General features: G+C 40.8%; 4 protein-coding genes across 8 annotated transcripts; 3 read left to right on the forward strand and 1 right to left on the reverse strand.

Annotated features, from left to right (window-relative positions):
* Positions 1 to 308: 308 nt before the first annotated feature.
* dctn6 (dynactin subunit 6) lies at positions 309 to 2,280 on the reverse strand. Of its 2 annotated transcripts, none has more exons than XM_052084604.1 (7): positions 2,148 to 2,280; positions 1,830 to 1,894; positions 1,614 to 1,719; positions 1,071 to 1,156; positions 922 to 969; positions 703 to 845; positions 309 to 599 (listed from the first exon to the last, which is right to left on the reverse strand). In XM_052084604.1, the coding sequence occupies exons 1-7, from the start codon at positions 2,276 to 2,278 to the stop codon at positions 507 to 509; spliced, it is 672 nt and encodes a 223-aa protein (XP_051940564.1). In that variant the 5' UTR covers positions 2,279 to 2,280; the 3' UTR covers positions 309 to 506. The 2 variants fall into 2 exon arrangements, with proteins under 2 accessions (XP_051940564.1, XP_051940565.1); XM_052084605.1 differs by having other exon boundaries at positions 2,092 to 2,243.
* Positions 2,281 to 2,539: 259 nt separating this feature from the next.
* Positions 2,540 to 10,033, forward strand: hgsnat (heparan-alpha-glucosaminide N-acetyltransferase). 2 transcript variants are annotated; one of them, XM_052084598.1, is made up of 18 exons: positions 2,540 to 2,714; positions 3,498 to 3,616; positions 3,689 to 3,825; positions 4,129 to 4,244; positions 4,326 to 4,395; positions 4,495 to 4,564; positions 4,684 to 4,787; positions 5,020 to 5,096; positions 5,176 to 5,206; positions 5,297 to 5,457; positions 5,534 to 5,649; positions 5,768 to 5,889; positions 6,346 to 6,472; positions 6,573 to 6,659; positions 7,370 to 7,447; positions 7,693 to 7,763; positions 7,841 to 7,953; positions 8,202 to 10,033. In XM_052084598.1, the coding sequence occupies exons 1-18, from the start codon at positions 2,540 to 2,542 to the stop codon at positions 8,381 to 8,383; spliced, it is 1,956 nt and encodes a 651-aa protein (XP_051940558.1). In that variant the 3' UTR covers positions 8,384 to 10,033. The 2 variants fall into 2 exon arrangements, with proteins under 2 accessions (XP_051940558.1, XP_051940559.1); XM_052084599.1 differs by lacking the exon at positions 2,540 to 2,714 and adding an exon at positions 2,741 to 3,203.
* A 138-nt stretch (positions 10,034 to 10,171) lies between these two features.
* LOC127613521 (recombining binding protein suppressor of hairless-like) lies at positions 10,172 to 15,785 on the forward strand. Of its 2 annotated transcripts, none has more exons than XM_052084600.1 (11): positions 10,172 to 10,432; positions 10,865 to 10,903; positions 11,056 to 11,151; positions 11,248 to 11,413; positions 11,840 to 12,014; positions 12,101 to 12,238; positions 12,364 to 12,476; positions 13,431 to 13,571; positions 14,559 to 14,714; positions 14,803 to 14,906; positions 15,114 to 15,785. In XM_052084600.1, the coding sequence occupies exons 1-11, from the start codon at positions 10,413 to 10,415 to the stop codon at positions 15,496 to 15,498; spliced, it is 1,533 nt and encodes a 510-aa protein (XP_051940560.1). In that variant the 5' UTR covers positions 10,172 to 10,412; the 3' UTR covers positions 15,499 to 15,785. The 2 variants fall into 2 exon arrangements, with proteins under 2 accessions (XP_051940560.1, XP_051940561.1); XM_052084601.1 differs by having other exon boundaries at positions 10,173 to 10,432; positions 15,141 to 15,785.
* Positions 15,786 to 17,200: 1,415 nt separating this feature from the next.
* Positions 17,201 to 26,309, forward strand: LOC127613519 (stromal interaction molecule 2-like). 2 transcript variants are annotated; one of them, XM_052084597.1, is made up of 12 exons: positions 17,201 to 17,783; positions 19,850 to 19,980; positions 21,480 to 21,591; positions 21,667 to 21,778; positions 21,878 to 21,993; positions 22,330 to 22,507; positions 22,593 to 22,770; positions 22,861 to 23,022; positions 23,477 to 23,577; positions 23,686 to 23,939; positions 24,428 to 24,611; positions 24,698 to 26,309. In XM_052084597.1, exons 1-12 carry the CDS (start codon positions 17,660 to 17,662, stop codon positions 26,148 to 26,150), a joined length of 3,105 nt encoding a protein of 1,034 aa, XP_051940557.1. In that variant the 5' UTR covers positions 17,201 to 17,659; the 3' UTR covers positions 26,151 to 26,309. The 2 variants fall into 2 exon arrangements, with proteins under 2 accessions (XP_051940557.1, XP_051940556.1); XM_052084596.1 differs by having other exon boundaries at positions 17,202 to 17,783; positions 24,422 to 24,611.
* The last annotated feature ends 1,494 nt before the right edge of the window (positions 26,310 to 27,803 follow it).

Below are 27,803 nucleotides of genomic sequence, written 5' to 3' on the forward strand. Positions count from 1 at the left end.
TCCAATGCCATATTGTACACTCTGCCGCCAGCAGAATGACTGGGTTGGCTTTCTGCCCCCCCCCCTTTTCTTTTTCAATCAATATTTTAATGAGTGCAATTGATAATGATCAGGTCTCTCTTGCGTTAAATATTGAAATACTGCCCAACCCATTTTTTTGTGTTTAAATTGGGCAAACAGCAACCATTTTATGTTCTCTCCAGAAAAATTCACTGTCAGTGACGCACTTAAAAATTGCTCTAATCAATCCCAAAGTTAAGATTTGAAATAAACGGTGCATTCCTGTGGAAAAAGTTGAACAATTAATCATGAGTACAAAACTGAGCATGTTTAATTTATCAGATCATATAGTTTAGCACAGAAGGAGCGGTATAAAGGTGTTTGGCTTCGTAGAATATACCAGCAAGGAAAAGTACTGATGAGAATAATGTTGAGTAATATGTACATATGTCATTTCACCTTGACCTACTTCAGATTTTGCTATTCACAATTCCAATGTTGCATGTTTAACTAGCAGTGTGGCTGGCTTTAATGGTTTTCTTCAAGTGATGGTAGTTGGGCAAAATCTTCATTAAGAAATCGAGCTGTAGAGTTTGAGGCTGTAAGACAAAAGAGAAGAAACATTTAAGCAGGGTGATGATTTTTGAAATGATTGTGAAAGCAATCCTGCCAAACCATCGAACAATATTTGCATCCATATACCTGTGGTCTCTCAGTCTGCACCCGCCTCATACATCCAGAACCATAAATTACTGTGTTCTCTGGTATGACCTCGCAGGTGTTCACCTGGCAGAAGGCGCCAATGATGCAGCCACTGGTTAGGATTACATTCCTACCTACATCAGCTGGACAATACAATAGAAGACACAGAGTAATTACAACAGAATGCTTCTATTTCCAATCTGTGATAAGAAAACTCACCTTTTGATTCGATAACATTGTTGTCGCCAATTTTGAGGGCTTGTGACACTGCAGAATCAGTCAGGGCAAATGTGTAATGTTTGGACAGGCGAAAAGCTTTACAAAAGTTCAATTATGATTCAGAAAGGTAATGACAAAGAAAAGGATACAACAGCCAACTTCAAATACATTATTGATACCAATGGTCATCGTCTTTGGTTCCACTTCGACATCTGGGGTGATGTTTTCTGGATAACTATTAAAATAGAAACAAGGATGTAAAATAGGTATCCTGTTATATATATGCATGTTTTTTTTTTAAAGACTAGGTCGTTTTCGGATTTATTCCCTCCACACTTCCTTAATCCCTATACAGTAAAGAGGATTTTATGTTGATCGTTCACTCCTCAGTCAGATGAAAAACAGTTTTGACAACAACCTCCCCAACTAATCTCCGTCTTTCCCTTGATAAATTCGATCTTCTCATCCTGATTCAAATTTGGTGCCAGTAAATAGTGCAATTAATTCAGCTGTAGATATATCCCCTAAGGTGAAATACTGCCATCTGGAAATGAATTGGAAATATCAAAATACGGTTGGCGAGAGCTACAATTTGGTCCAGGGATGAATGAGTGGACAAGGAGTGATTGCAAACAGACGAATATTTATTTATTTTTTTGTTTACATCAGTCGTGACTGACATCCAGTGTCACCTGTTAATGATGACAGCTTGTTCCTCGATCAAATTGCCTTCTCCGATCACAATGGGTCCCGCTTCTGCAATAATTCGTGCTTTTGGGTGAACCACTGTCCTTGGGCCTGAGTTAAAGCAAGAGAATACAGCGTAATTGGATGCAGTGTACCGATAGTAGTTGCTACATTATCAATCGTGAAGCTGCTTAAACGCTATACAAAGCGAAGCAGCTTACCTATTGTAACATCTCCTTTGATCTCACTTTCAACACACACCACAGCCCCTGCTGCAATCTTGACGCTGGAAAAACGAACATATTACATACACGTTTGAAAAAATTGGCGAACAACCGAGCACCGCTAACAAGCTATACACAACGTAGACGCCCAACTTAGCTACACGTTAGCTACACGTCGATTTATTCGTCTTTTGGTTAGCCTCAAGCACTAAATAGGGCCGCCCGGCGTCGTTAATTGGTAGGTTTTCCTCGTCCTTACCTTTTCTGGGAGTTTTGTTTATCTGCCATTGTGATGAAATCAGAAAGGATCTGTACCTCGACACTCGACTGCACTCGATAATCGACTTGACAGCCTTACCGTTGAAGGTAGAGGCATGCGCAAATTCTTCCCCTCCTAGGCATGAAACAGATTTCCGAACCACTCCTCTTGTGCAGTCATTGCTCATCAGTTATTTTTAGACGCACATAAGCTGCAATACTTTGTTACTTGTTTGATTATATCAATAAAATGCTATCTGTATTATCCACCCAACAGCGTTATAGTGTTGTCTTTGCGATCAATTCACCAACACAAACGTATATCCATCGAAAGGCAAATCACAAATATAATTAATGCTCGTTTGTTGGCATTGCCAATGTACTTTGACCCTTCTCACTTCCACTAATACAAAAAAACAGGATCAAGTCGGAAGTGGTATTTGTCTGCCATGGGAAAAAGGAACATAAACAAAAATATTAGGGACGCAACTTCAGTCTCCGCGGTTAAAAAGGTACAAGAGAGCGAAATGGCAAAACCGAAGAAATATAGCATGTTTTGCTATCCAGTTATTGCCTCACTAATAGCCATTTGTGTAGCACCACTGAAAGCTGAACTGTCTTCCTGTAAGTATATTCGGTAGAATTCAAGTCGCATTGTCACTTGGATGGCAAGGTTAGCAAGCTAATAGCTAATTAAATCACACCGTTCTCCACGTGACTGAAATATCCAATTCCTTATCTCGAGAGATCATGCTATTTCACCGAACCCTACATATCTACTAACTATAAGACATTTGATTCAATCCCGTGTGCGCAAGATAACAAATAGAGACATTTTTTAAACTGGCACTAGAATTCAGCAGCGTCTATGCATTCACGTAAATCTTAAAAAACGACCTTAAGGCTTTTAAAATTCCCTCTCGGGGGTATTTGTCGGATTAAATGAGCATGTGACTGCAGCCGTCACAAAGCCAGCCCACTAGCTCACATGCTTCTGTCTTGCAGGCATTAACGTTAACCGTGTATACCCATTTCCCCCTCACCATCAAATTCCACATCTGTTTCCTTTGGTATATTAGTCAAATCATGCTGATTGGAAGTACATTTTGCGATGTAAGTTAAAGTGCATTTCTATCTGACTTTCTAATCAGTTGTAGGACATCAAAATAGCCTTTCTCTCATTTGTGTGGGACGAAATTCCATCTGCACGTCATTATATAAGGTAAATGTACTGGTTCGAATTAGATTTTATTGATTTATATTCTTATTGTTGTAAAGAATATGCAGGTGTGGCCGGTTGTAGAAGACAAGGAGCAACTTCACCATCATTGCATACTCAGTGCACACAAACGCATACATGCAAAGTGGATGTCATTACTCATGATGTGCTTCTGTCTCTCTCTACAGTTGGATTGTCTCAGTCCAAGCAACACTTAAACCTAAAGATGGATGAAGCTTTTTTGACAGTCATCAATGAACTGGATACCGAGGTGGCAGTGTCCTGGGTGTCACAGCGATGCTATCAGGTAAATGTATGTCCACGTGCACCTAATTGTCCGAATCTGTATGTAATTTTTCTTCTGTTTTGGATCCGCTAGTGTCTTTATCAACAGCTTGGAGTGGTCCCTGCTGTGACAAGCCCAGGTCAGCCAAGCTCGGAAGAGTTCATTGTTAGCACACAACATGAAATGACACTCCAAGTCAACACCACCCCTGTCAGCCTCAACCTCTGCTCGTAAGTTGGAAAAAAACACAATAATTGCTTTTAGTAGAACAGTAAATGAAATGAAAAAAAGAATAATGTAAGAAACAACAACAACCATGTCCAATCTCTTTGCTTGTATTTCCATTGTTTCAGAGTAGATCTTTGTACTTGACGTTCTTCATTGTTTGCTCCATATTGCAATCTTTGTACTTTCTTGCTGGCTAAAGCTTTTTTGGCTCCTCACTGCTAAAGTGGTTCTCTTCAGAATTGTAAGCGCCAATTGTTTGAGTTGTTTTTGCATGATGTGACAATGAAGTTCTTTTTCATCTGCAGCGTCCCGTTCCACTTTGGGGAGCAGGGCAACTATTCTCTATGGCTGACAAATATAAATAACTCGGCGGTCAACTGCTCAATTGTGACTGATGCAGACCCAGTAAATAGTTACATACGTAAGTCCATCACACAAATTATACTATAAGCGTGATTTTAATTGTTGATGCAGTGTAACTCTTGTCCTAAAATCTGTGTAGCCCTTTTGGTGGCATTCCTTGTCTTTGCTGGGCTGGGAATATTGACTGCTTTGGGAAGAGCGATATTTGCGTAAGTCATGAGATCATGTGTAAAAATAAATGATGGCCGAATTTAAATACATTAAAATGTAAAATGAAATTCATAACCAAATATTTATCTCTTCAAAAGACTTGATTTAGTAAGGAGCGTCCTCTTCAGAATTGGGGGTACCATGGAGACCGAGAGGCTGATCAACTCTGTGAGTATTTAACCCAGAACTTGTGGCTTTTACCTTCATTTTCAGAAGCATGATGTGTGTCTTTGACTTAGGTCCTTGAATGAGGTAGCATGTATTCAGTGGTGAATGTCTCTCTCCAGGAGCTGGGCTCCCCTGGCAGGATGGTGATGCCAGTGACTGACAACATCCTTCCACCCCCACCCAATCCCAGCAAGAGGCTGCGATCTCTCGACACATTCAGAGGGTAAAACTGGCTGTCTTATTTTGTGCCATGTGCCCCACTCGCCTACTTAAACTTTGTTGGTGGACCTGTTTGGTTTGGCAGTTGTATCACCTCTTGACATGTAACAGAATAGAGGTGTGCTTGGCAAAGGAATGTAACTTCTGTATAATTTTTTTTTTAAACCAGAGTTGGAGAAATGTTGGTTGTAACTAATTTGATTTATGCTATCATGTTAATTACCGGTACTTGACAGGATCTCCTTGATTATTATGGTGTTTGTGAACTATGGAGGAGGGCGATATTGGTTCTTCAGACACGAGAGCTGGAACGGTGAGGGTTTGTTGCATTGTCTTGAAATACCCCCCAAAAACAGATCCTGAGGGACTGTTTGCTCTTTGTTTCATTGCAGGCCTAACTGTTGCAGATCTGGTCTTCCCTTGGTAAAAATCCAAGTTTCAACCGTCATTTCCATTTTCATGCACTTCTCGTTTATGTTTGTCATGGTTTCTAGCGCTCACTTCTCTTTTCAGGTTTGTTTTCATAATGGGAACATCTATCGCACTTTCAATCAATTCCATGCTCCGCTCAGGCTCCAGCCGTACTTCACTGCTGAAGAAAGTAGTGTGGAGAAGCCTGCAGCTCTTCATTATTGGCGTCCTCCTCATCAATCCCAACTACTGCCAGGGATTTTGTGAGTTTGAGCTTCGTGTGTGTTTTTGCTACTCTGCTGTGTTCAGCTCTGTAAATATTTCTACTCCACACCGCAGTGTCATGGGACAACTTGCGGATCCCAGGTGTGCTGCAGCGTCTTGCCTGGTCATACTTTGTTGTAGCCTGCCTAGATTTGTTGGTGGCAAGGGCTCATCTTGACATCCTACCAACGGTTAGACATGTTTATATACACTTCAGAGCTACAAAGGTGTAAATTACATCTAATTGCATCCTGACTGTGGTAATGTTTTGTTAATATGTCTATGAGGAAATATATGTCTTTTCCTCAGGATGCATGGTGGTACTCTTGCATTGAAGTATTGCTCTACTGGCCAGCCTGGGTCTTTGTGCTCCTCTTAGAAATCCTTTGGCTCTGCCTCACTTTTCTGCTTCCTGTACCAGGCTGCCCAACGTGAGTTAAAGATGGTGGAGTGTGTTTGTGTGTACAGTTTGGGTACTTACGATATGTTGTCATGTAATTTCTGGAAAGGATGCATTACCACCACTAAAGCGGTTATCTTTTTGCCAGGTCGGTTTGTTATTGCCACAATCCAAAAAGTTGTGACCCAAAAGTTGTACAACTGGAGCCTAAACCAAAAATAACCAAAGAGTGACTTCGCCAGAAACATTTTTAGCAAAAGTCCATACCTAATTCCACTGAAAAATCAGTGGCCGATCCAAAGTGGGCTGTGCACAAGATTTACTCAAAATCCGACTCATTTTTCGGCTTCTGTAAATAGTGGCTACATGTTTTCAAAGCCAAACTTTGCCATGGCGATAGGTCACATTCCTGTTTTATAACATTTTTTTTAAACTGCCGTCATATTTCTGTGAATTTGATTTTCCTCTGTCCTCTCTTTTGAAACAGTGGCTATCTTGGTCCAGGTGGGATTGGCGACATGGGCATGTATGTAAATTGTACTGGTGGAGCAGCTGGTCTTGTTGACCGCTGGCTGCTCGGAGAAAACCACATCTACCAGACGCCCTCTGCAGGGGTGAGTGACAGACAAATACAACTGTCTAACTAAAATGGACACATACCAGACATTAGAAAATATTGCAAACTTTGTGGACTAAAGTTATTTTTCATTGAAGGTCATTTATGCCACTCACATACCATATGATCCTGAGGGTGTTCTTGGCAGCATCAACTCCATTGTCATGGCTTTTTTGGGGTTACAGGTACATATTTCTGTCTCTTTCTTAGCTATTTTAGTTTCACTTATACACAAGTAGGCCAAATTATTATGACACAGCAGTTTTAGAGAGAAGAACCCACAATGGTCTCTGCCAAGAAAGCAATGCATATTTGACATATAAGTCACAAAGCCACAGACGGAAACAAAGAAATACCGTAACCTACCATGAAACCTGTTTTTTTTTTTTGCACCCAGCAAAGGGTGTCTTGAATCTGTGCAAGGTACAATTGAATGTAAAGACTGTCATGTCCTCAGCTACAGGTAATAGTTCCTCAAAAAGATGACACATAACACAGATGCAGCCAAAACACAAATAAATGGCTAAAGAACAAACCGTTTGCCTTTTCTGAGGAGCATACAGGCCAAGCAGTTAAGAGGAATGGGGGAAAAAAATCATGCTGACAGGGGCACACATCTCATTGAGTTTTGAGAAATATGATCGATTGCTTCAAAAAGTTGCGCAACACAATAATTAGTGTAGTGTACGCAATGTCTGATTTCCAATTGCTCATTTTCAGTAAATTGTTAGAATCCCCCCTCCCTCCTCCACCCATGTTAGGTCAGTGAACATTGTACCTTTATATTTCATAACAGAAAGGTACCAACAATTTTCTTTAGATGTGTGTAGCTCATGAGAGCAAAGAAGAACTCCACTGCAAAATGCTTTAACCATTGTCTCTTCGACTTTCTCAGGCAGGAAAGATCATTTTACACTACAGAGATCTTCATTCAAATATTATAGCAAGGTTCCTCATTTGGGGTCTCTTTTTGGTGAGCACTTCAGCTTTATAATGTTCAAGCGCGTGTTATTTTCGAGAAATTGCAGTCCTTTGATATGATGGAACACTGTACAGTACTTGGATTACATTAGTGATGACATTTTTTGAACGGGTAACTTTATTAGAATATATTTTTAAAGTAACCATTAAAACTCTGCTCATGGAATACTTTGTGAACCACACGCGCACGCTCATGACAATATGGGATAATATATCAGTATTTTGTGTCACATACAGGGCATCGTATCAGCTGTTCTCACAAAGTGTTCCACAGACCATGGATACATACCTGTCAATAAGAATCTATGGTAATTATGATGTTCTCTGGTCTTTCATGTTTTTTTTTTACTCAAATACTTGAATACAGCATCCCCTTTAATTTTAGGTCTCTGTCCTATGTGACAACACTGGCCTGCTTTGCCTATGTACTGCTTGTTGTGGTCTACTACACCATAGATGTGAAAAAGTGGTGGTCTGGAGCACCGTTCTTTTACCCAGGTGAGCACTGCACTCATTGTCACAACGCTAGATTCCAGTTTAGCAATATAGAAAACACTTAATAGACCTTTCAAGCCGAAAATTGGGTACACCTGCATGGTCTTATGGAATTAAATACAAGTGCTGTGGCACACATTCTGTCATGACAAAGATGGTGTGTGTTTCAGGAAATAAGAACAATAAAAAATCCCAAAGCTAAACAGTATCACAACAATCTTCCACCTATGCTTTTTTTTTTTTTAAATCAGGCATGAACTCCATCCTGGTGTATGTGGGCCATGAGGTGTTTGAGGACTACTTCCCCTTCCGCTGGCGCATGGCCAACACTCAGTCCCATGCTGAGCACCTCACCCAGAACCTGGTGGCTGTTTCTTGTTGGGTTCTCATCTCCTATGTGCTGTATAGGAAAAAGATATTCTGGAAAATATAAGAGGTGCTGTGATTTTGGACTCAGCCTTGCTGGATTAATCTTCTAAAATGCTCGGAATTGGACAGTAGGGGACACAACTGCATCCAGGCTGTATTTGAAAATCTCTATGACTGTTCTGTTTGCATGATTTTGTTTCTTAATGTTTTGGTCACATGCATACTGGATAAAGGACACGGAATGACTTTTGACATGGCTTTCTAGCAGCTGACTTGTGCTAGATATCTTGTGACTCAGGAAGTAATGGGACCAAAATAGATTGTTATATTGGGAATATGATGATGGTCAGAGTTAATCTTTGTTTTCCTCAACACTAATAACTGATTTTTAATTCCTGATTTTGCACAGCCTGCGAGTATGAAAGTAGTCACGTGTAGCTGTCTAGCCCCTTTGTAGGCCACTTGGAGCTTGGTATTCCTCCAGTCGTCACCCAGCAGCAAACATTCACCTTCACGTTTGATATTTCTATTTCATGTAAAACTGAAATTGTTTGAATGTATAGTCATGAACCAAGTGCTATTTCAGACCTCTGCAATGCCATAAATTCTCTGTATAACATTGAAGTAATTGGGGTATTTTATGTCACTGTTTTGTCTGTTGGGTTGTAAAGCAGTAGGCATGACTTGTTTTTTTCCCCTGAGGTATCCAAAAATAGTTACCACAAAATAAATTAACTTCTGTGCTGATGACCTATCAGTTAGTTTGTTTTTGGGTAGCCCATCTCTTAAATTAATCCACTTAATTTTGCCTTGACTGATCTTTTGCTTGATATATTTGCCAGTGTCTTGTTCAGACTTCCTAAATATCACTTGGTCATACACAAACCCCATTGCTGTCAATGATATTATTTTGTTTTGTAACCTATACTTTTACTGTTCATCTATTGAAAGGATATTAATATAAAAAAAGACACACACACAAAGCAGAATATTGTTGAGGTTGACTTTAAATGTGAGTTGTGTGTTTACAATTTACCTCTGAAAAATATACATTAAGATATACCGGTAATAACTGTTCATATCTGACGTTTATGATGTATTTGGCATGTCTACGTTAAACTGCATCTCGTTTAAATGCATTTGATTTCTCATGTACCTGCTGACTGAGTACACTTTTGCATGATGAACGCAGGTCAGTTTTTGTGGAACAAGTCAGCAATGTTGTCTTTATAAAAAAACATAAATGTAAATAAGGGTTTCAGATCTAATCATTGATTAATAACTGTATTCCTTTTTAATTTGCTAACAAAATAACCCTAAAATTTACCAAAATATGCACTAGCGAGAGCAGAACCACTTGTTTGAGTACATACCAAAAATCTGCATTTGGAGGGACATGTTCCTGTTACTGCAATTGTTAGTTTCTCTTTTAATACAAATTATAAACCTTTTCCGAATGGAAACAAATGGTGGCATTGTTTTGACTGTTTCAACCCAGCCCCACCTCCCAACCGCCACATCCACAACTGTTCTGTTGCAAACTATACAGTAGTTTTATTTTCTTTGCACGAAGTCTTCAATACCTTAAAGCAAAAATGTTTCCTTTTTCTTGGTTTAACGTTGGATTTGCTTATTTGATGTTTCTACTGTTGTGAACAGTGAGCTTGTGTGATATTTAACCGTTGTCCTGTGTTAAAACACGTCTCCATACTTGTTTCATTGCTCAACACACCGTGGGAATGTAGACTGTAACGTCCTTGAGAGGAAAAAAACAGATGTGTGAGTGGTTGTTGATCTCGCGATAGCACCGAACGCTGTCAATGGGTGTCTATTGTGAGAATTTTCCTATTCACGCGCGACTTTACAACTTTCCCACGCCTGTTGTTTGGGCGGCTGGTCGCGGCTCCTGCCTCCCTCACTTTCTCACCATTCGGTGACCTCCTGTCAACCCCCGAATTTGGACCGTACTCCTCCTGCTGCCTCCAGTTTGGTTCCGTTGGCCCTGGTGGTATGGTGATAGTAGGCTCGGTGTGGGGTGCCCTCAGGAGGGGTCTCGCGATTATTCGGGGAGGAAGGGGGGCGTTTTTTGGAAAATGGCGCCTGTTGTTACTGGGTAAGTGGAGATATTATAGAGTAAATGTTTCCTTGCTCAATACTGGTGTAGACTATCTGGGTTCGCGTAAGTTTGAGAAGGTTCTGTGCTCCAGAGAGGTGTTCAAACAAAGTTCTGTCGGCAGTACCTGCCGCATGTGGTCGCACAGTGTCAAACTATGTCAACAAAGCTAGAGACCCAAACGTGGATCGTGCATGCATGAATATTTATTGAGGTTCCATTAGCGAAAAATAGTTTTCCTATTTACAGTACAAGTTTTAATATTGTACTTATCAATAAGTAACTTTTGACATTCATCACGACTCTGATCTGTTCCTGATATACATCTTCATGATTACTTGAATGTTTTTTTCTAGGTAACAATACTATCACTACATGTGTAATAATAATTCTAATTTTTGAAGTCACGTTCAACTTGCATTCTTTTTGTAGGAAATTTGGTGATCTCTGTCAACCCCAACGTTTAACAAGGTAAACAAAATATGTAAAAAAAAATAATGTGTGGCATTTATTATTGTTACTCTGTTAGGCTCTGATTAGGTAGAACCGGACTGGATAATACTGAGAGCCGTTTGTAATTGTAATATTTTGTCCAACTCAAAGTGTTAACATGATCTTTTCAGGGAGGCAATGCGAGTGTACTTAAAGGAAAAAGATGATCAAACAGTCCTTATTCTGCATGCAAAAGTGGCACAAAAGTCCTACGGCAATGAGAAAAGGTATGTGTGCGTGTGTATGTGTGTGTGTGTGTACTTGGTTTCACAAAGAATGTCGTTTTTTGATTATCATCCCTATTTATTTATTTATATGGGTAGGTTTTTCTGCCCTCCACCATGCGTCTATCTGCTGGGAAGCGGCTGGAAAAAGAAGCTTGAGGCGATGCAGAAGGAGGGCTGCACAGAGCAGGAGGCTCAGCCCTGTGCTTTCATCGGAATTGGCAACAGTGAATTGGAGATGCAGCAACTCAATTTGGAAGGGAAGGTGAGAACTCTTGTGCCACTGAAGGTAGTGGATATGAATACAATGTTACTACTACGTATATATATATATATATATATATATATATATATATATATATATATATATACACTACACTGTACTACATATACATATTATTGCGATTCTATGCTACTGCATACTACAACCATAATAATAAACTTTGTTAGATTAATGCCTTCGTCATTGTGAAGCAAAGTGGAAATAAAGTGTTATTTTCCTTGCACATTGTAAAGACGTAAAAGATTTACGTAGACGGTACATCATTGTATGAATGATGTGTGTCCTTTTAAGGTGAGCCAGAACCAAAAGAAACTTCATAATTCAGAATTTCCCCACTGTAGGGCTCAGAATGTCACGCTGTGTTTCACCTCTGCTGAAACAACTTTGGTGTTTTTGTCCCCGCACTAGAACTTCTGCGCTGCTAAGACCTTGTATATCAGTGACACAGACAAAAGGAAACACTTCATGTTGTCTGTGAGAATGCTGTATGCCAACAGCGCAAACATTGGAGGTTTCCTCAGTAAGAGAATCAAAGTCATCTCCAAGCCTTCCAAGAAGAAGCAGTCCTTGAAAAATGCAGACTGTGAGTATGAACGTATACACAATATGCTCTTTTTGGAATGTGTTCGATAGAGTACCTATTCTTGTCTTTGCCGCCGTGTCTCACAGTGTGTATTGCATCGGGAACAAAGGTAGCTTTATTTAACCGCCTGCGATCACAAACAGTCAGCACCAGGTATCTACACGTGGAGGGTGGAAACTTTCATGCTAGTTCCTTGCAGTGGGGGGCCTTCTACATCCATCTCTGTGAGTACTTCTATCCACTTAAAATTGTCTGTTCTGTTGAATTCCCTTTCCACTTGCTCTTTTCCAGCATTGTTTCATGTCATGATGTCATACATCATCATTATGCTTTTTCTCATTTTCTTCAGTGGACGATGACGAATCTGAAGGGGAGGAGTTTGCTGTGCGAGACGGTTACATTCATTACGGCCAGACAGTCAAACTGGTCTGTTCTGTAACTGGCATGGCACTGCCCAGATTGGTATGCATGTGACTTCACATACACTCGATGGACAAAATAATGGGGTAACTTGGCCAACCTCCAGGCAAAATGGAAGACAAATAATTTTGGAAAGTGTCTGCCTAGTTATATCTATGCATTTGTAGAGAAGAACATTTCTGAAGTCAAATCAGAGTCACAGTCTCCGAATGAGGAAACTATTTTCATTCTAGTGCTTCACAGTGTTTTGTGCTTTGATAGAAGCGAGGATTGTTCAAGATGAAGATTTAAGCACTTCAGTGTCTCCATTTTGTACCTGATTAATTCATTTTAACAAATGTCCCAATTGTTTTGTCCATACAGTATTATCAGAATGATGTTGCTGATTCAAGAGAGAATTCCAAATGTTGAATAACTAGTCTTGCCATTACCATGATGCATGGAGGATTTGGAATGTTATTTACTGGTTGGTCGCTATACTACAGTGTATTTATTGATTTATTTTTTAATCGGCCTTCTGTCAGGTCTTTCCGGAACACTGAAGGTTGTCATTGTACAAAATGTTTTTGTAGGACAACAAATTAACCCTGGAGAACCCACAGGGTCAAATTCTGCCCCTATAAATCCTGCGACTCAAATGCTACCCTTAAATCTCAAAGGGTCAAATTTGTCCCTCATCCTAAATGAGGATTAAAGCATTAAATATTTAGAAAACCATATTTTGATGTTCAGTGAACATATAGCTGTCATTTAATGTAAAATTCATCATTTTCCAAAGAAGAAAAGGGATCTTGGGTCCTCCACGGTTAAATTTCGGAAAGAACAAAAGGGGTTTAAGTCAATTAAGGAATACGACGTTACAAGGTATGCCTTTTGTCACTATGTCCATACACCTTATTTAATGAGATTTGATGTTTGTACAACTGATGTGCCATGATGCTTCCAAGCTAGTATGTATCTACTGCTAAACGTGCCCCCCCCCCCTTAATTTCTAAGGTCATCCGTAAAGTGGATAAGCAGGCAGCGTTGTGGGATGCAGATGACCCGGTGTCACAACTCCACAAGTGTGCCTTTTACCTGAAGGATACAGAACGGATGTACCTCTGTCTCTCACAGGATAGAATAATTCAATACCAGGTAGGCAGCTAAAGCAATGCAATTCAAGTTGGCCAGAGAGTAAACCAAGTATGATATACAGGTACTTTCAATGATGAGTAAAACAGTCGTCTGCACTTGGCGGAATCTTAGGCTGCTCGACGGGATTTTGATGCCAATTTAAGGCTGCTTTGTGCAGTGTAAAAAAGAAAACAACACACATACTGTATATATATAAAGAGAGGGAGAGAGGGAGAGAGACACATGAGGCTATGGCGCCATCTCCTGGCAATTAGATTTTGTTTCGCTCAGAAACAGCGACTACTGTATTACTTTTTTAGTAAATAACAGGATAGATTTTAAAAAAAAGGCGATAGGTGAATTTGCATGAACCGAATTGTGAATGGACAGTGGAACACTGTTTGCATTGTTGAATGAATACCGCTCAAAACAGCAGAGATTTGAAGCAGCGAGGTGGCCAATTCCTTCTTTTTAAGTTTTGTTGCTGACAGGAGTTGAACAATCCAGCCAAGAAACTGAAATAGTCTCCATGTGTCCCCACAAGGCTTCGTTAGTGGCGCTGCATGTGAGCAAATGATTGAAATGTCTCGCAGTCACGTCTTCATTCTGATTGGTTAGTTTTGTTGCACGATGAAAGTTTTTCCAAATCAATAATCAAAAATTAAATGAAAGGCACAAGATGGGGCCACAGAGGAATTATTTTTCAAAAGATAATTTCAATGCAGTGAGGAGAAAAGTCTGTGAATCCGATGGAATTTTTGTCATTTTCTGCTTAAATCCGTCATCAAATGTTGATAGAACAGAATGAATAAACTGTCGGCTTAAACTAACACCATAAAAAATGTATAGCTTTTCATATTTTTATTGAAAATACCATGTAAAGCATTCACAGGACAGGGAGGAGAAAGTAAGCATACCCTTTGATGTAATAACGAATTGAACGTCATTTGACAGAAATAACCCTCAACCATACTTCAACGTAAGTGTAAAATGATTTTTTTGCTTCAGGCTGCGCCATGCATCAAAGAAGGAAACAAGGAGATCATTAACGACGGCGCCTGCTGGACCATCATCAGCACAGACAAGGCTGAGTATACATTCTATGAGGGCATGGGCCCTGTGAGCACTTCAGTCACTCCTGTACCTGTCGTGGAGAGCCTGCAGGTGCGCACGCACACACAGAGTTTGGACAATGTGCTTTTTGATGCCTTGAAACAATCTTTTTTTAAGTTTGATGGCTGTGTCGTTTCAGTTAAATGGCGGAGGAGATGTAGCCATGTTAGAGCTGACTGGACACAACTTCTCCCCGAAACTAACGGTGTGGTTTGGAGATGTGGAGGCTGATACCATATATAGGTATGATAGTTGTGAGTACAAATGTAGACTACTGTACTCACAAAAAATAGTTAGTGATATTCTTTCAGTTTTTGTCTTAAGTTCCTAGTTGAACCTGAAATGCATTTGACATTTCAGGATTTTAGCTAAAATTTCACCTTAAAGCGCAATATCCTAAGTCTTTGTGAGGAGTATACTTTGTGTGTGTGTGGACTTAAATACGGAAAGCTTTGTGATATTCATGTGTCTTCCAAGATGTGGCGAGATCATCCTGTGTGTGGTGCCAGACATTTCGGCTTTCAGAGAGGGCTGGCGCTGGGTCAGGCAGCCAGTGCAAGTCCCGGTCACGCTGGTCCGTAACGATGGAATCATCTATGCCACCTCGCTCACCTTCACCTACACTTCAGAACCAGGACCCCGACCTCACTGCAGTGTTGCTGAGGCCATATTGAGGACACACACCAGCTCCTCATCAACAGCATCATCATCCCAGACCTCTTCGTCTTCACCTCCCTCCTCACTGGGCGCACTCACAAATGGCCAGGTGGCTTACCGTAGTTGTGACTCAGGCATGTTATCAGGGTCATCAGCCATGTCCATGTTGTCATCGTGATACTCATAGCAAGCGTGTTATTTTTGAAACATGCACAATGACTAAACTGTTTTGCGTTTCTGAGGAGGACCTTCTGAAGAACACTTGATGAAAGCGCAAGTGTTTGGTTCCATCTAGTGGAGTATTTTGGACACGCGTGCCCCTTTCAGGCTTTTGGACTCAAGGCAAAGGATGGGCCTTTCAGCTCGTTTAAACCCCATGTGTTATAATTTCTACAATTTTTGTAGATTTTTGCGTATTGTCATCTTTAAATCAAAGACAAAGCATTAAATTTGTGTGATATGAAATATTCCAATTCATGTTTTATATATATATATATAGACTTTTATATATATATAGACTTTTATATATATATATATTGGGGAGAGCACAATACTGCTTTTATTGTCCATAGAGGGCAAAAATACAAAGAAAAAAATAAGAACTATATGTGTATATATAGCGCTGATGCCACTGAACATGTCGAGTGGTAGAAGGTAAAATAAACATTCAGGAATAATAGTTTTACAATTTTTGAAAAATTGTATTGTTGCATTATATAAACTTATTTACATCGACTGCACCATATGGGTTATTAAAAACCGTAAGGGCAAACGACATTGTTCATTGTTGTTTGCCAGGAACCATTGCTGCGGCAGTTTTTGTATAGAGATAAGAGTACAAAAGATGTGACTTCTTTGTATTTCTGCTTTGTTATACAAGCTTTTGCTGAGATTCCGTTTACATACCATTCAACATAGAAATGTCGCTCTTTCGAATCGATAGTTATGGAAATTTTATTTTGATTACATTATTGAGCAACATGAGCAGTACAATATATTAGAAAACCTGATGATTCAGTTACTGCACACTATAAACAATAATAGACATATTGTTACATTGAAACCTCTGTGTTAATTCAGCTAAGGGTATTAGTTATCAGGGATACCAATCATCCGTGAGTGAGTCCTTCTGATACCGAAAAGGGCAAAGGGATGTGTTGTGGCTGCAGGCTACAAAGTACGAGCTGTAAGTGATCGTTTTTTGTGTGTTTTGCAATGAAAGCCATTCATTGTCATGTCGATCGTACTTTTCCACACAAATCGGCCGATCATGATTTGGCGGCCGATTGACCAAACGGCGCAGCACGAAATTCAACACACTTTCTTGTCGGTATCTAGGGAGACCCAATACAGCTCTGGTCATGGGTCTAATTAGATTTTGTGTTCCTATTCAAGAACCTAGTGCACCCTACTTAACTCAATGCTGCAGGGGCCCTGTTGGGCATGGCTACAGGTCAACGCCGTGTCACTATTTTTAAACTGGGAGGAGATTGCTGGAATGAAACCTTACACTTTGTTAGGCTACTGTTAGCGCGGCTGTGAGACTGTTTGTGTCCTTTTGCGCTATTAATGTACTTGCATAATCATATGGGTTCTACAGCCAGACTAGGTTGTGGAGCATGTCTGCTGAAACACACACACACATAGACCGTACCATAACATGCAGGCAAAGTTAACTGGCATAGTTGTTGAAACGAGATTCATCCGAGTCTCCGACCCATCAAAGCCATGACCAATGTCATGCTATTCCTGGTTGTATCAAAGCAAAAGCCTAAAATGGAAACTTTTTATGCCACCTAAATCAGCACTATAATCCGAAAACAAATCAAAGACAGAAAATAAGTATATGGCAGTCAGCGGAACAACTGTTAACGGCATTTTATTTTCACCCTCAACACATTTGGGATGGGGGTTGGCGTATGAGGAAACCTAATAATGTGATGAGACCCTGCTACCGACTGAGACAGAGAGAGATAGTGAGAGCGGTGTCTTGAGGTCTTGACACGACTGTGAAAGAAGACTGAAGTACTGCATTTTGTTTATCATATACAAAATAGATACCAAGGGAACACTTGGAAGCAGGATTAAATACATCATTTGTTCATCTTCATCCTCAGGATTTTATACTGTTCTTTGATAACCACGTCGTTCTTCAAGATGGAACAATTTCTGGATGCGCCATCATCGGCTTTGAACTAAGGAATATAACTCAGAGATTTTTCCGGAATTCCACAGGGCAACGGTTTAGGCACCGTGCAGTTGCCCTCGGTACTTGAACGTTTTGTTCATTCCTCAGTCCGCATTTCATTTTTGTTTTCAGGATTTCCTCAACTTTCGACATGCTTCCCTTTGTCCTGTTTTTATTCCTCATTTTCCCTGCTGCTCTTTTGGTCGTTGTGCAAAGTGCCGGTGAGCTGCCAGGCGTCAGTTTCCCAAGTGGGGGTACAGGTTTCAATCCAGGGGGTAAGTTGACTGAATGAATCACACAGGAATTCCTGTAAAGCATCATGAAGTAACATGGTACTCCAAGTATGCATATTTGTGAGTAAAGACCAATTCATTTTACTTTTATGTACTTTTTCTATTCAAGTAATAAGACTACTGTTACTTTTCTAACATCACAAAGCATTACATTTTAGAATACTTCCACATGTGGGTAACATCAGAATTTCTGAAAGTGGCACCTTTCACCATCACCACTAACTACCGGTAGTGCATTTTTAATCAAGTAGCAGAATTAGTCAAGAAACGGAGTTACTTTTAAAATAATGAGTATAGTAACTAATTTACTCTTTAAAATTTAGACTTGCTTCCAAAGGATTTCCAGCTTGTGGGGAAAATAAAACAAATTGTGCCCCCTACCTGAGGGCCAAGCATACCCCCACCCCCCGCATCCCTCTCATTCCCCATCTCCTTTTTATTGGATTTGTCCAGATTGTCCAGGAAAATGGGTGGAGATACTTTGTTGTTTTCTATAGCGGTGATTCCCGAACTTTATTGAGCCAAGGCACATTTTCGAAGTTTGAAAAATCACATGGCACACCACCAAGAAAAAACAGTCACAAAAACAGAATACAAATGACAATTTCATACTTTTTGCCATTTATTTGTTCTTTCTGTCACTATAAGTTGCTGGCATAGATGGACAACAATACATTATTTGTGATTAATAAATAATTGTCTCACCAATTAAGTGAAAGTTAAGCTAATGTGTGTACTGGGGAATCACTGGTTGGGAATCACTGGTCTATAGGCATGCATTTCTGGGCTGTGACTGTCTTTAGATATTTAGAATATACCTTTCTAAACACTGCAATATAAAAGGCCTACCTGTGTTATGTAAACGTCTTAAAACAAAAAGAAAAATACTGTACATACAAAAACTCGCACATGTAGCTCGGAAAGTCTTTGCCTTAAACACTTGAGAATTAATAGCCACCATCAGCGAAGAACTGCAGGATTTCATCAGAAACCAAGGAAGCGTGACCTTTGCTTTGGTTGTAGTGTACGATGTTGAACAGATGGGAAGATGATTTAGCAAATAATGCCTCAAATAACCTCACGGCATCGAGCAATAAGGTTAATGTTGGTCCATCGTTACTCACTGAAACCTTTCCTTTAATTCAACGTACAATCGTATTATTTTTCACAGAGCTTTCTGGTATACGCGTTTCACAAGCAGATATTTTGACTTGTTGTCTCTCGAGCCGCCCATAGCACAAAGATATCTGAGTCACGGAGACAAAAATGGGCTGTGACTAAGAGACCTGGAAAAACAATAATCTGTAGGTCATTTTCCACTACAGTATTTTGGTCTTCTCTATTCAGATCCTGATTTCGGAACATGCTATACAGTCCAACACCTACACAAGACGGTTTATTTTGATAGGTTGAATGATTAACCAGCACGTATTTTCTAGAATTACAGTATATGACAGCCAAACTGTCTTCCTCTTACATCATATTTTAGGACACCTCTGTCCTAACCTCACGTAGAACATTCAGTTCTTACAAATTAAATATTTACCTTATAACAAAGGGGGGTGGAGGGGGGGATGGTAGCGTAATAAAGGTATGTTGTTGTCTAATTGTTTATTTTATAAATTAAAACAAATGTCAACAAAAATAAACTATTTCATTTGTTTTTTAATAAAAAGAAAAAAAATAAACGAAAGCGCCGTCTGTTGGAGCGACATCGAAAGAGCAATCATATAAACAGCGCATGGTCTGTCGGTTCGAGAAAACATTTCAACAACACAAGGAAGGCAATTCTCCGTTAGAACTGCAAAATAATTGCAATATGTTGTTTTCAAACTAAAGAACCAGTCAATCGCTTTAATTGTGACTTATTTATTTTTTCACTTTGAACATGCAGTACAAAACACAGAGAACACTATGTCCTGTCAGTCCAAAACGTAATAGGAATAAGTTAAAATTTCCTAATGAAGCATTCATTTATGTATTGATTGAAATAGTGTTGTATACTGTACGGTAATAGTGTCATTTATTTGTCTTTTGGACCTGTGTAGACCCATGCATGGTGGTGTCGCCACCGTGTATAAGTGAAGCCGATCGTTACAGCCTGGAGGCTCTGCAGAGCATCCATCAGATGATGGATGATGACAAGGATGGAGGGATTGAGGTTGAGGAGAGTGTGGAGGTACGATGTTTTCTCATCCTTCCTGAAATAATTTCATATCCTCACCAAGTTGCAAGAGACATGCAGGATTAAAATCAACGACAAGAGGGGCTTTGGCTGAAGAAAAAGTGCTGTAGAGACATCAAGGGAGTGACATGAGCTCGTCACAGCTCAGTCCCAAGATGTCTTCAGTCATCAAATGAAGCTTTCATCTTTATCCAAGGCTACATTTCTAGACACTATGCAGACAAGTGTCTGTATCCATTTTAAATACAGAATCAAACGACGCCACGCGAGGTCACCCGAGGCAAAGAAGTCCGAGGTGAGGGACCAGATAAAACCCCTATGGTGAGACAAATTACATAAGAGTGAGAAGGGTAAGACGCCCTTCCACTCGCCCTCGGTGAGTGGCGCTGAGCAGGTGCGGGCATGCTTATTGCTTGTAAGTCACCCAAGTTGATGAGAGGATAGAAGCATGCGGGTGATGGGATGGGATGGGTTCGAAGTGTAGTTGTTGCTCTTCCGCATCGAGACGAGCCAGATGAGGTGGCTCTAGCGTCTGTTTCGCATGCCTTCTGAACGCCACCCTGGTGAGGTGTTCTGGGTCAGTCATAAAAGAAGGAGAACTTGGAAACAGCCCAGGACATACTGGAGAGACCATGCCTGCCGGCTGGCCTGGGAATATCTCGGGAACCCTCCGGAAAACCTGGACGAAGCGGCACGGGAGAGGGCTTCCCTGCTCGAACTGCTGCTCCACTAATGAAACCCATAAATCATTGAGCAAATTTGTTCAGTCTGAATGTATGCATTTAGCTGAGATTTTATTTAGGCTGTGAATAAAATGGCCTTCCTGAATGTCAAAAACATTGGTGTGCAAATTATCCAATTACTAAAAAAGGATTCAGAGCACGCAATCATAATATTGTATATCAACCAGAAACAGAAACTGCATTTATATGACGTGTGGAAGTCAGAAGTGTTGATCCATATGTGCAGCTCAAGTTCATGAATTTGAAAATGCTTCACCAGCCAAGTGTAAATGTATGCTGGTAAGTGGAGACACATTGCTTCCATAGCACCACTCCTCAATGTATACACAGACTAGAACGCTAAAAATACACTTTTCCAGTCAGACCTGGACACAGGGTTGGTGAGCAGGCACGTGTAACTTAGCCGGTATGCAGATAAAATGTTTTCATTTGCTTTTGGAGCGTCATGTAAATGAGGATAATGTTGACAGACCATAAAACCTGCAAAGAAATATGCACAGGAATAAAAACTGTGGAATTCTAGCTCAGAATATGGAGACCTGACTGTATTTTGCCAAAGCCTTTTCAATTTGATAAGCCTAAAAAAAACAAAAAACACATGATCCTAAAGCAGAAAACATAAGCAAAGGAACAATACAACTGATCAATTGATCAGATTAGTATTTTGGATATAAACTGTGCTATGATTTTTTTTCAAGGTGTTTTCAACCTGTCGCTGCTAACTCCAAACCTTTTCTTAAAATCTTGCAGTTCATCATTGAAGACATGAAGCAACAGCAGACCAACAAACATAGCCACCTGCACCGAGAAGACCAGCACATCACAGTGGAGGAGCTTTGGAAAGGCTGGAAGTCATCTGAAGGTGTTTGTCCAGAAGATGAAATGTGTACAAACATTTGAAACTTTACCAAGTCTCACTTGTTTTCTCACTTCCTAGTTCATAATTGGACCCAAGACGACGTTATCCGCTGGCTCAGGGAGTTTGTCGAATTGCCGCAGTACGAAAAGAACTTTAAAGACTTCAAAGTCAATGGAAACACACTCCCGAGGTGATAATATTCTGTGTCCAAGCAAATGTCTGAAAACACACTCATCTTAATTAAAACAACAAGAACAACAAAAACAGCACCCCTCTGCCTTTTCTATAGAATTGCAGCCAATGAGCCTTCATTCCTGAGCGGCCAGCTGAGAGTTCAGGATCAGAGAGACAAACAGAAGCTCAACATCAAAGCTCTTGATGTTGTGCTGTTTGGACCACCGTCCCGTAAGGAACATGGATGAAGGCTTGTCTCTTTTAACACAAGTTTCCTCGAAATGTGAAGGACAACTCGTGACAATGACGATGCTCGGATTGAATTTTTACTCTCAGAGAGCTCCAGAGATTTTGCAGGTCTTAAATGATCAATGTGTGGATCAATAAAGCCTCTGGCTCCATCTTGCAAAACTGTACTCATATTCACGGTACATTGGGTGCAAGATAACACTTCATTTCACCTGCTATTGATTATGACGACATTGCAAAGAAGCAATCAACCACTTATCCATGATACATGAAAAATACACATTTTTTTAATCACAACCATTTTTTTTCCCCTCACAGGCCCCCCTCACAATTATATGAAAGATCTACTGCTCATGGTGTCAGTGGTGATGGGAGTTGGGGGCTGCTGGTTTGCTCAGGTCCAGAACAAAAGCAGCAAGATCCATATCAACAAGATGATGAAGGATTTGGAAAGTCTGCAGCGGGCTGAACAAAGCCTCCTCGACATGCAGGAACAGTAAGCACACAAGGCAAATTCCACCGTTCATCATCACCAGGAATTGATGTTATCAACGTGACGGTGCAATTTGCCTCCTATTCAGACTGGAGCGGGCCCAGGAGGAGAAACGTAATGTGGCGGAGGAGAAACAAAACTTGGAGGAAAAGATGAGGGATGAGATCATAGGGGCACAGGAGGAAGCCCATCGCCTGCAAGAGCTGAGACAGGGCGCCGTCAGTGAACTAAGTCGCCTCCGATATGCAGAAGAAGAACTTGTGCAGGTACCTCACATGCATTCATAGCTGGCACCATGCAAAGTTCACTCCAATTTAAACAAAGCATTTAAAGACTGACAAATATGGCGGCCTCAGGTCCGTGGAGCACTGAGGCAGGCCGAAAAGGACATGCATGCTACTTGGACTGCCTCAGAAGTCCTCCAGCAGTGGCTCCAGTTGACACATGAAGTTGAGGTCCAGTACTACAATGTCAAGAAACACAGTGCTGAATTACAGCTCGCCACTGCCAAAGAAGAGGTGAGACATGGAAAAATACAGTTGAAACAGGTGTGTCAGAAAAGTTCCGGCTGCTTCATCAGGACAACACACCTGCTCACAGAGCCTCCAAACAGTTCCTGGCCGAGAAGAAATTTGTTCTGCTAGAGCAGTGTCCTTACTCAACCTAGCTGGCTCTGTGTGATTTTTAATTGTTTTCCTCCTCCCCAAAACTAAAAACGGTAATCGGTGGAACAGGTTTTAAGAACTGAACCACATCAAGACGGTCATGACGACAGAACTGTGGAGGATCTAAAAAAAAAATTAAATAAAAATCCTGCGTGGCAGAGAATGCCCGGGGAGCATGTTTGATTCCAGGGCGATGGCTATATTTGTGACACCAGAGCCGGAACCTTTCTGACATTCATCGTACGCAACGCAACTAATCGTGACTCATCATTTCATTCTGAATATCTTCTTGCATCCTTTTCTTCAGGCAGAAAAGATTAAGAAGAAGAGGAGCTCAGTGTTTGGGACTCTGCATGTGGCCCACAGTTCATCTTTGGATCAGGTTGACCACAAGATTCTCGAGGCAAAGTGAGTCGCATAGTAACTATCGTTAGGTTTGACTTTTGGTCTCCCAAAGTAAACAGGTCTCTCCAAGAGGAGATAAATAAAGCACTAACGTCTATCTCTCTCCAAAAGGAATGCCTTGTCAGACGTAACCGCGTGCCTGCGGGAGCGTCTCCATCGCTGGCAACAAATAGAGTGCATCTGTGGCTTCCCCATCATCAGGAATCCTGGCCTTACCAACCTCACCGCTCTACTCTACTCAGAGTCACTTGCTGCTGGTTTTCCACGAGTCCCTCAGCCATCTCACTTATGGCACAGCTCACTTCATGGGTCAATCGAGGACCTGTTAGAAGAGTCTTCCGCGGCGATGCTGTCTCAAATTCCAGGTGAGGTACTTCTGCAAGTTTTGTCTTTGTTGTTCAGCGGTTATGTGGAGTGACTTGGTCGTTAATTTGAAAAGTCCGCCGACACTGACTCCGAGTTGCAGCCCTTTCAAATCAAAAGTTATGATTGTATACTATGTGTCATGAGTAAAAGCAGAGCCTTCATTTTAAAACTGATTCTGTAACCTCAAGTAGAGTATGTTAGCTTGCTTGCTAGATATTTTTATTGTTGCGCCCCGATAATCTTAGGGAAAAGTTAAATGCAAAGAAGTCATTGGACAAAATTGGACAAAATGACGCAGTCCCAACCTCCACCCTTATGAGTTTAAAGCGGTGCCCAGCATGTGCCAAGTAGTAATCGTAAGTGTTTATGTGAAAATGAAGTTCTGATGATGTGTTAGGCGTGGCCCACCTTTTTGCACTTCTTTCTGTTTGCTGGTTTGCAACGATTGACTTTGCTGATTGGCTTACACGATGTCTTCTAGTTGCAGGTGTACCACTTAAGAGCTCCCCTCGACCTCGAACGTCTACCATACGCCGGTCACGCCGTCACGGCGTCACACAACCGCCTACCACTCTAATCTCGGCAGACCCCGACCTTCTCATCCCAATTCGAACTCCCTATCCTTGTTTCGATGAGGATGACGGAGTCTTTCGCAAAACTGTAAAGAAACAGTAAGTCTCTGGTACCTTCATATTGCAGTACAATGTTTTTCAATCTTTGATTCAAATTGTCATTATCCTTTTCCTTGTTTCAATAGAGACTCCCAAGAAAGGTTCTCAGATTCCGACCATTCCACTTCACCTCCTCATAGCAAAATGTACCCTTGTTCCCCTACTGATGGCTCCCGTCGAAAGCTCTATCGTGACGAAACAGAACCTCTTGTCGAAAGGTCTCTGACAAAGCCTGCGACTAAAGAAGCGGAAGCCGACGTTGAATCTCCAGTTCGAAAAATTTCTCTGGAAGAACTTGAAGCCCCTGTAGATGTTTCCTGCCGGAAGATGGTGAAAGATAAAGCTCCGGACTGTTCTTTGGAAAATCCTTCGATGATGATGTCAAAAGATGGATCGTTAATTGAGGCGTCATTCAGGAGGCGATCCAGAGGTGGGAGTGAAAGTGCACCGGATTTTGTCATTAGAAAGGTATCGGCCAGTGAATTTGATGCAGAATTCCCACCTTGCAAAATAGAAATAATAGAGGACGTAACAGACAATTTATCGAGGAGTCTACCAAAAGATCGAGGTGAGTTTCCACTTGAAGTCAGGAAGATTGTTTGGGATGAAGTGGAGGCATCAGAATTGGGACAAAAGAAGTTATCAAGAGCTATGATGGGGGCTTCGGTAGACACTGCCTCAAGAAAGCTGCTGGATGGTTCCGAGGGTCCGTTTGACTTGGTCGCCAGAAGGATTACGAGAGACTCAATGGGAATGTCCTTGGATGGAAGTCCTTGTTGGCAGCTTGATTGCTCTGTGAGAGGGACAGCCAAAGACAAAATGGCTGAGGTGCCTATAATACCCTCAAGAAAAATCTCAAAAGAGGGGTATTTTGCAGACACTTTTTCTGCACAGGCTGTCCCCAGAGAGGAAACAGAGCAACAAATGCACCACACATCTTCACCGGAGAAGCTAGAATTGGGTTCTGAAGCCTCAATAAGTCGGAGGCAATGTAAAGCGGAATGTGACGTACCTCTGAGAAGGAGAGCACCTCGATTGTCGAGAGATGAGCGGCTTACACAAGAAAATAACCCCCTCGACTCACCCATAGAAGCATATCGTCATCAAGTAGTGAGGGACGAATCTGAGGAGTCTGAATCAAACTTAGCGCCCTGTGAAAGTGAGCAGCCAGACCTTACCGCGACCTCCGACGTGCCATGGAAGCCATCTGCAGATATTTTTGCACTTGGTCCATTGAGCCGGCTTGTTTATGACGGCATCCTAGAGAAGTCTTGCAACTCCATGGCAGCAACCCCAACGAGCCTTTCTGCCTCACCTCCCAACATTCCCCAGAGCTTTCCCAAGATTCAGGCAGTGTCTGAGCCACCAGTGGCGCCAGCAAGAGGAATCGACCAATCCAGTCCATCCACGGCTGAAGCGAAAGATGACAGAAACAGGGATAAAGAGAAGAGCAAGAAGTCTTTGAAGCTGAAAAATCTTTTCAAAAAGAAAAATGAGGCAATGACAGAGAAGGTACAAAGCGGTCTCCAGAAACTCTGACGATGAGATTGAGCACACATTTATCTTATCCACTTTTTTTTCCCCCCCCGAAATGAAATCATCCAGCGGAGGTTTCATTTGAACCCTTTCAGGTACAGCGGTTACTACAAGTAGACAGTTTATCATGTTATCAGGTTACAGGGTGCATGAAAGGATTGAGGTTTTGTGAAGAATGTCTCAAAAAATATTGCTTCATTAATACATCAAAGTGATGTTCTGCCATTGTCTCAAAGTAATGGCCCGAGATTTGAAACAAATAAGCACCTAATCCCTTCAAAAGCCTCCTTTTTTTCCCTTTCAGGAAAATGTACGCTTCACTCGGTCATTTGATGGACGTCCATTTATGTTGACATAGGGATCATAATCATGTAACTGAGTCCAATTGAACTCCAGGTGGGTGTACAGCGTGCTTTGAAGGGGGTTTGTATTTTTGGACATTTTGACATGGGTTGGTTGTACATTTCTACCTGTTTTCTTGTCTGTGGATCGGAGATCAAGTCACAGGGATGACACATTTGTCAAAATAAACAGATTTGATGACACAAAGGTCTTATAGATGTGCCGCTTATATATGAATGTGATCATCGAAAGGCGCCCTTAGTATTATTGACAGATGAATGCGCAAAAATGTAAATAATTCATTCATTAATCTCTTACACTTTTACTTCATCATGTTTTTGTTTGATGATTGGCTTTGTACAGAATGGCCAATAATTGTGTTGTATTTTCATGGAAAACGCTGCATATTTGCTGACTATATTTTTTGTTCATTTCCAAGCAATATCAGCACTTTGGATGTGTTTTGTCTGAAAACTAAAAGTTTCTAACTACTGCCACGCCCCCTTTGTAATAAATACAATGTTGTGTAATCACAATCCCATTTATGTTTTGCCAGATCGAGTAAGCATGTTTCAATGAAACTTGAAATATTGATGTCATTTACGGATCAACGTGACCCTCATTGTTTACAAACTCAATCAACTTGAGCAATGTTTCTTAATTTTATATACCTGTTAATGAGACGTGTCACTATCATGTTTAATTGAATTGTTTCAAAGCGGATTTGAGCTTTTTTTTCATTACATGATAAACTTTCTTTGTTTCTTTATTTGAGGCCTACAATTCTGACGCAACTGTAGAAAGCCTAATATTATTGATTGCTGATTCCGCACATTTCCTTAAGAATAAAAGTCATTAAGCATTATGAATGTCCTACATTTTGCCTTCCTGTGCATTTTTTTTAATCCGTTTTGAGTCACAGCGTTCTTTTGCAGCGTGCGCGTGGAATGCAGTAAAAAGTCCTCTCTGAGTCCTAAGAAGAAGAGAATAATTACATTTTAGAAAGTCACTTGCGAAGAAATACAAATTTATGCACAAAATAACCAAAGTTTAATTATTTTAGCATTTTTTTTCTTTAAAAAAATAAATAAAAGGGAAGTATGGATTTATATGAGAACTGTACTGTACAGTTCAAAGCTTGACAAGTACTGCATCGTTTCTCCACCAGGGGTCAGGAGTGCTTCATCGAGACCTGTTTATGATTCGTGGTTGTTAGAGTAAATCGGATTTGGCCGAATTTCTTTCCACAATGACTTTCATGTCCAAAACATTCATTCATTCATTCATTCATCTTCCGAGCCGCTTGATCCTCAC

Source organism: Hippocampus zosterae, chromosome 13 (genome assembly GCF_025434085.1).
Source record: "Hippocampus zosterae strain Florida chromosome 13, ASM2543408v3, whole genome shotgun sequence".
NCBI lineage: Eukaryota > Metazoa > Chordata > Actinopteri > Syngnathiformes > Syngnathidae > Hippocampus > Hippocampus zosterae.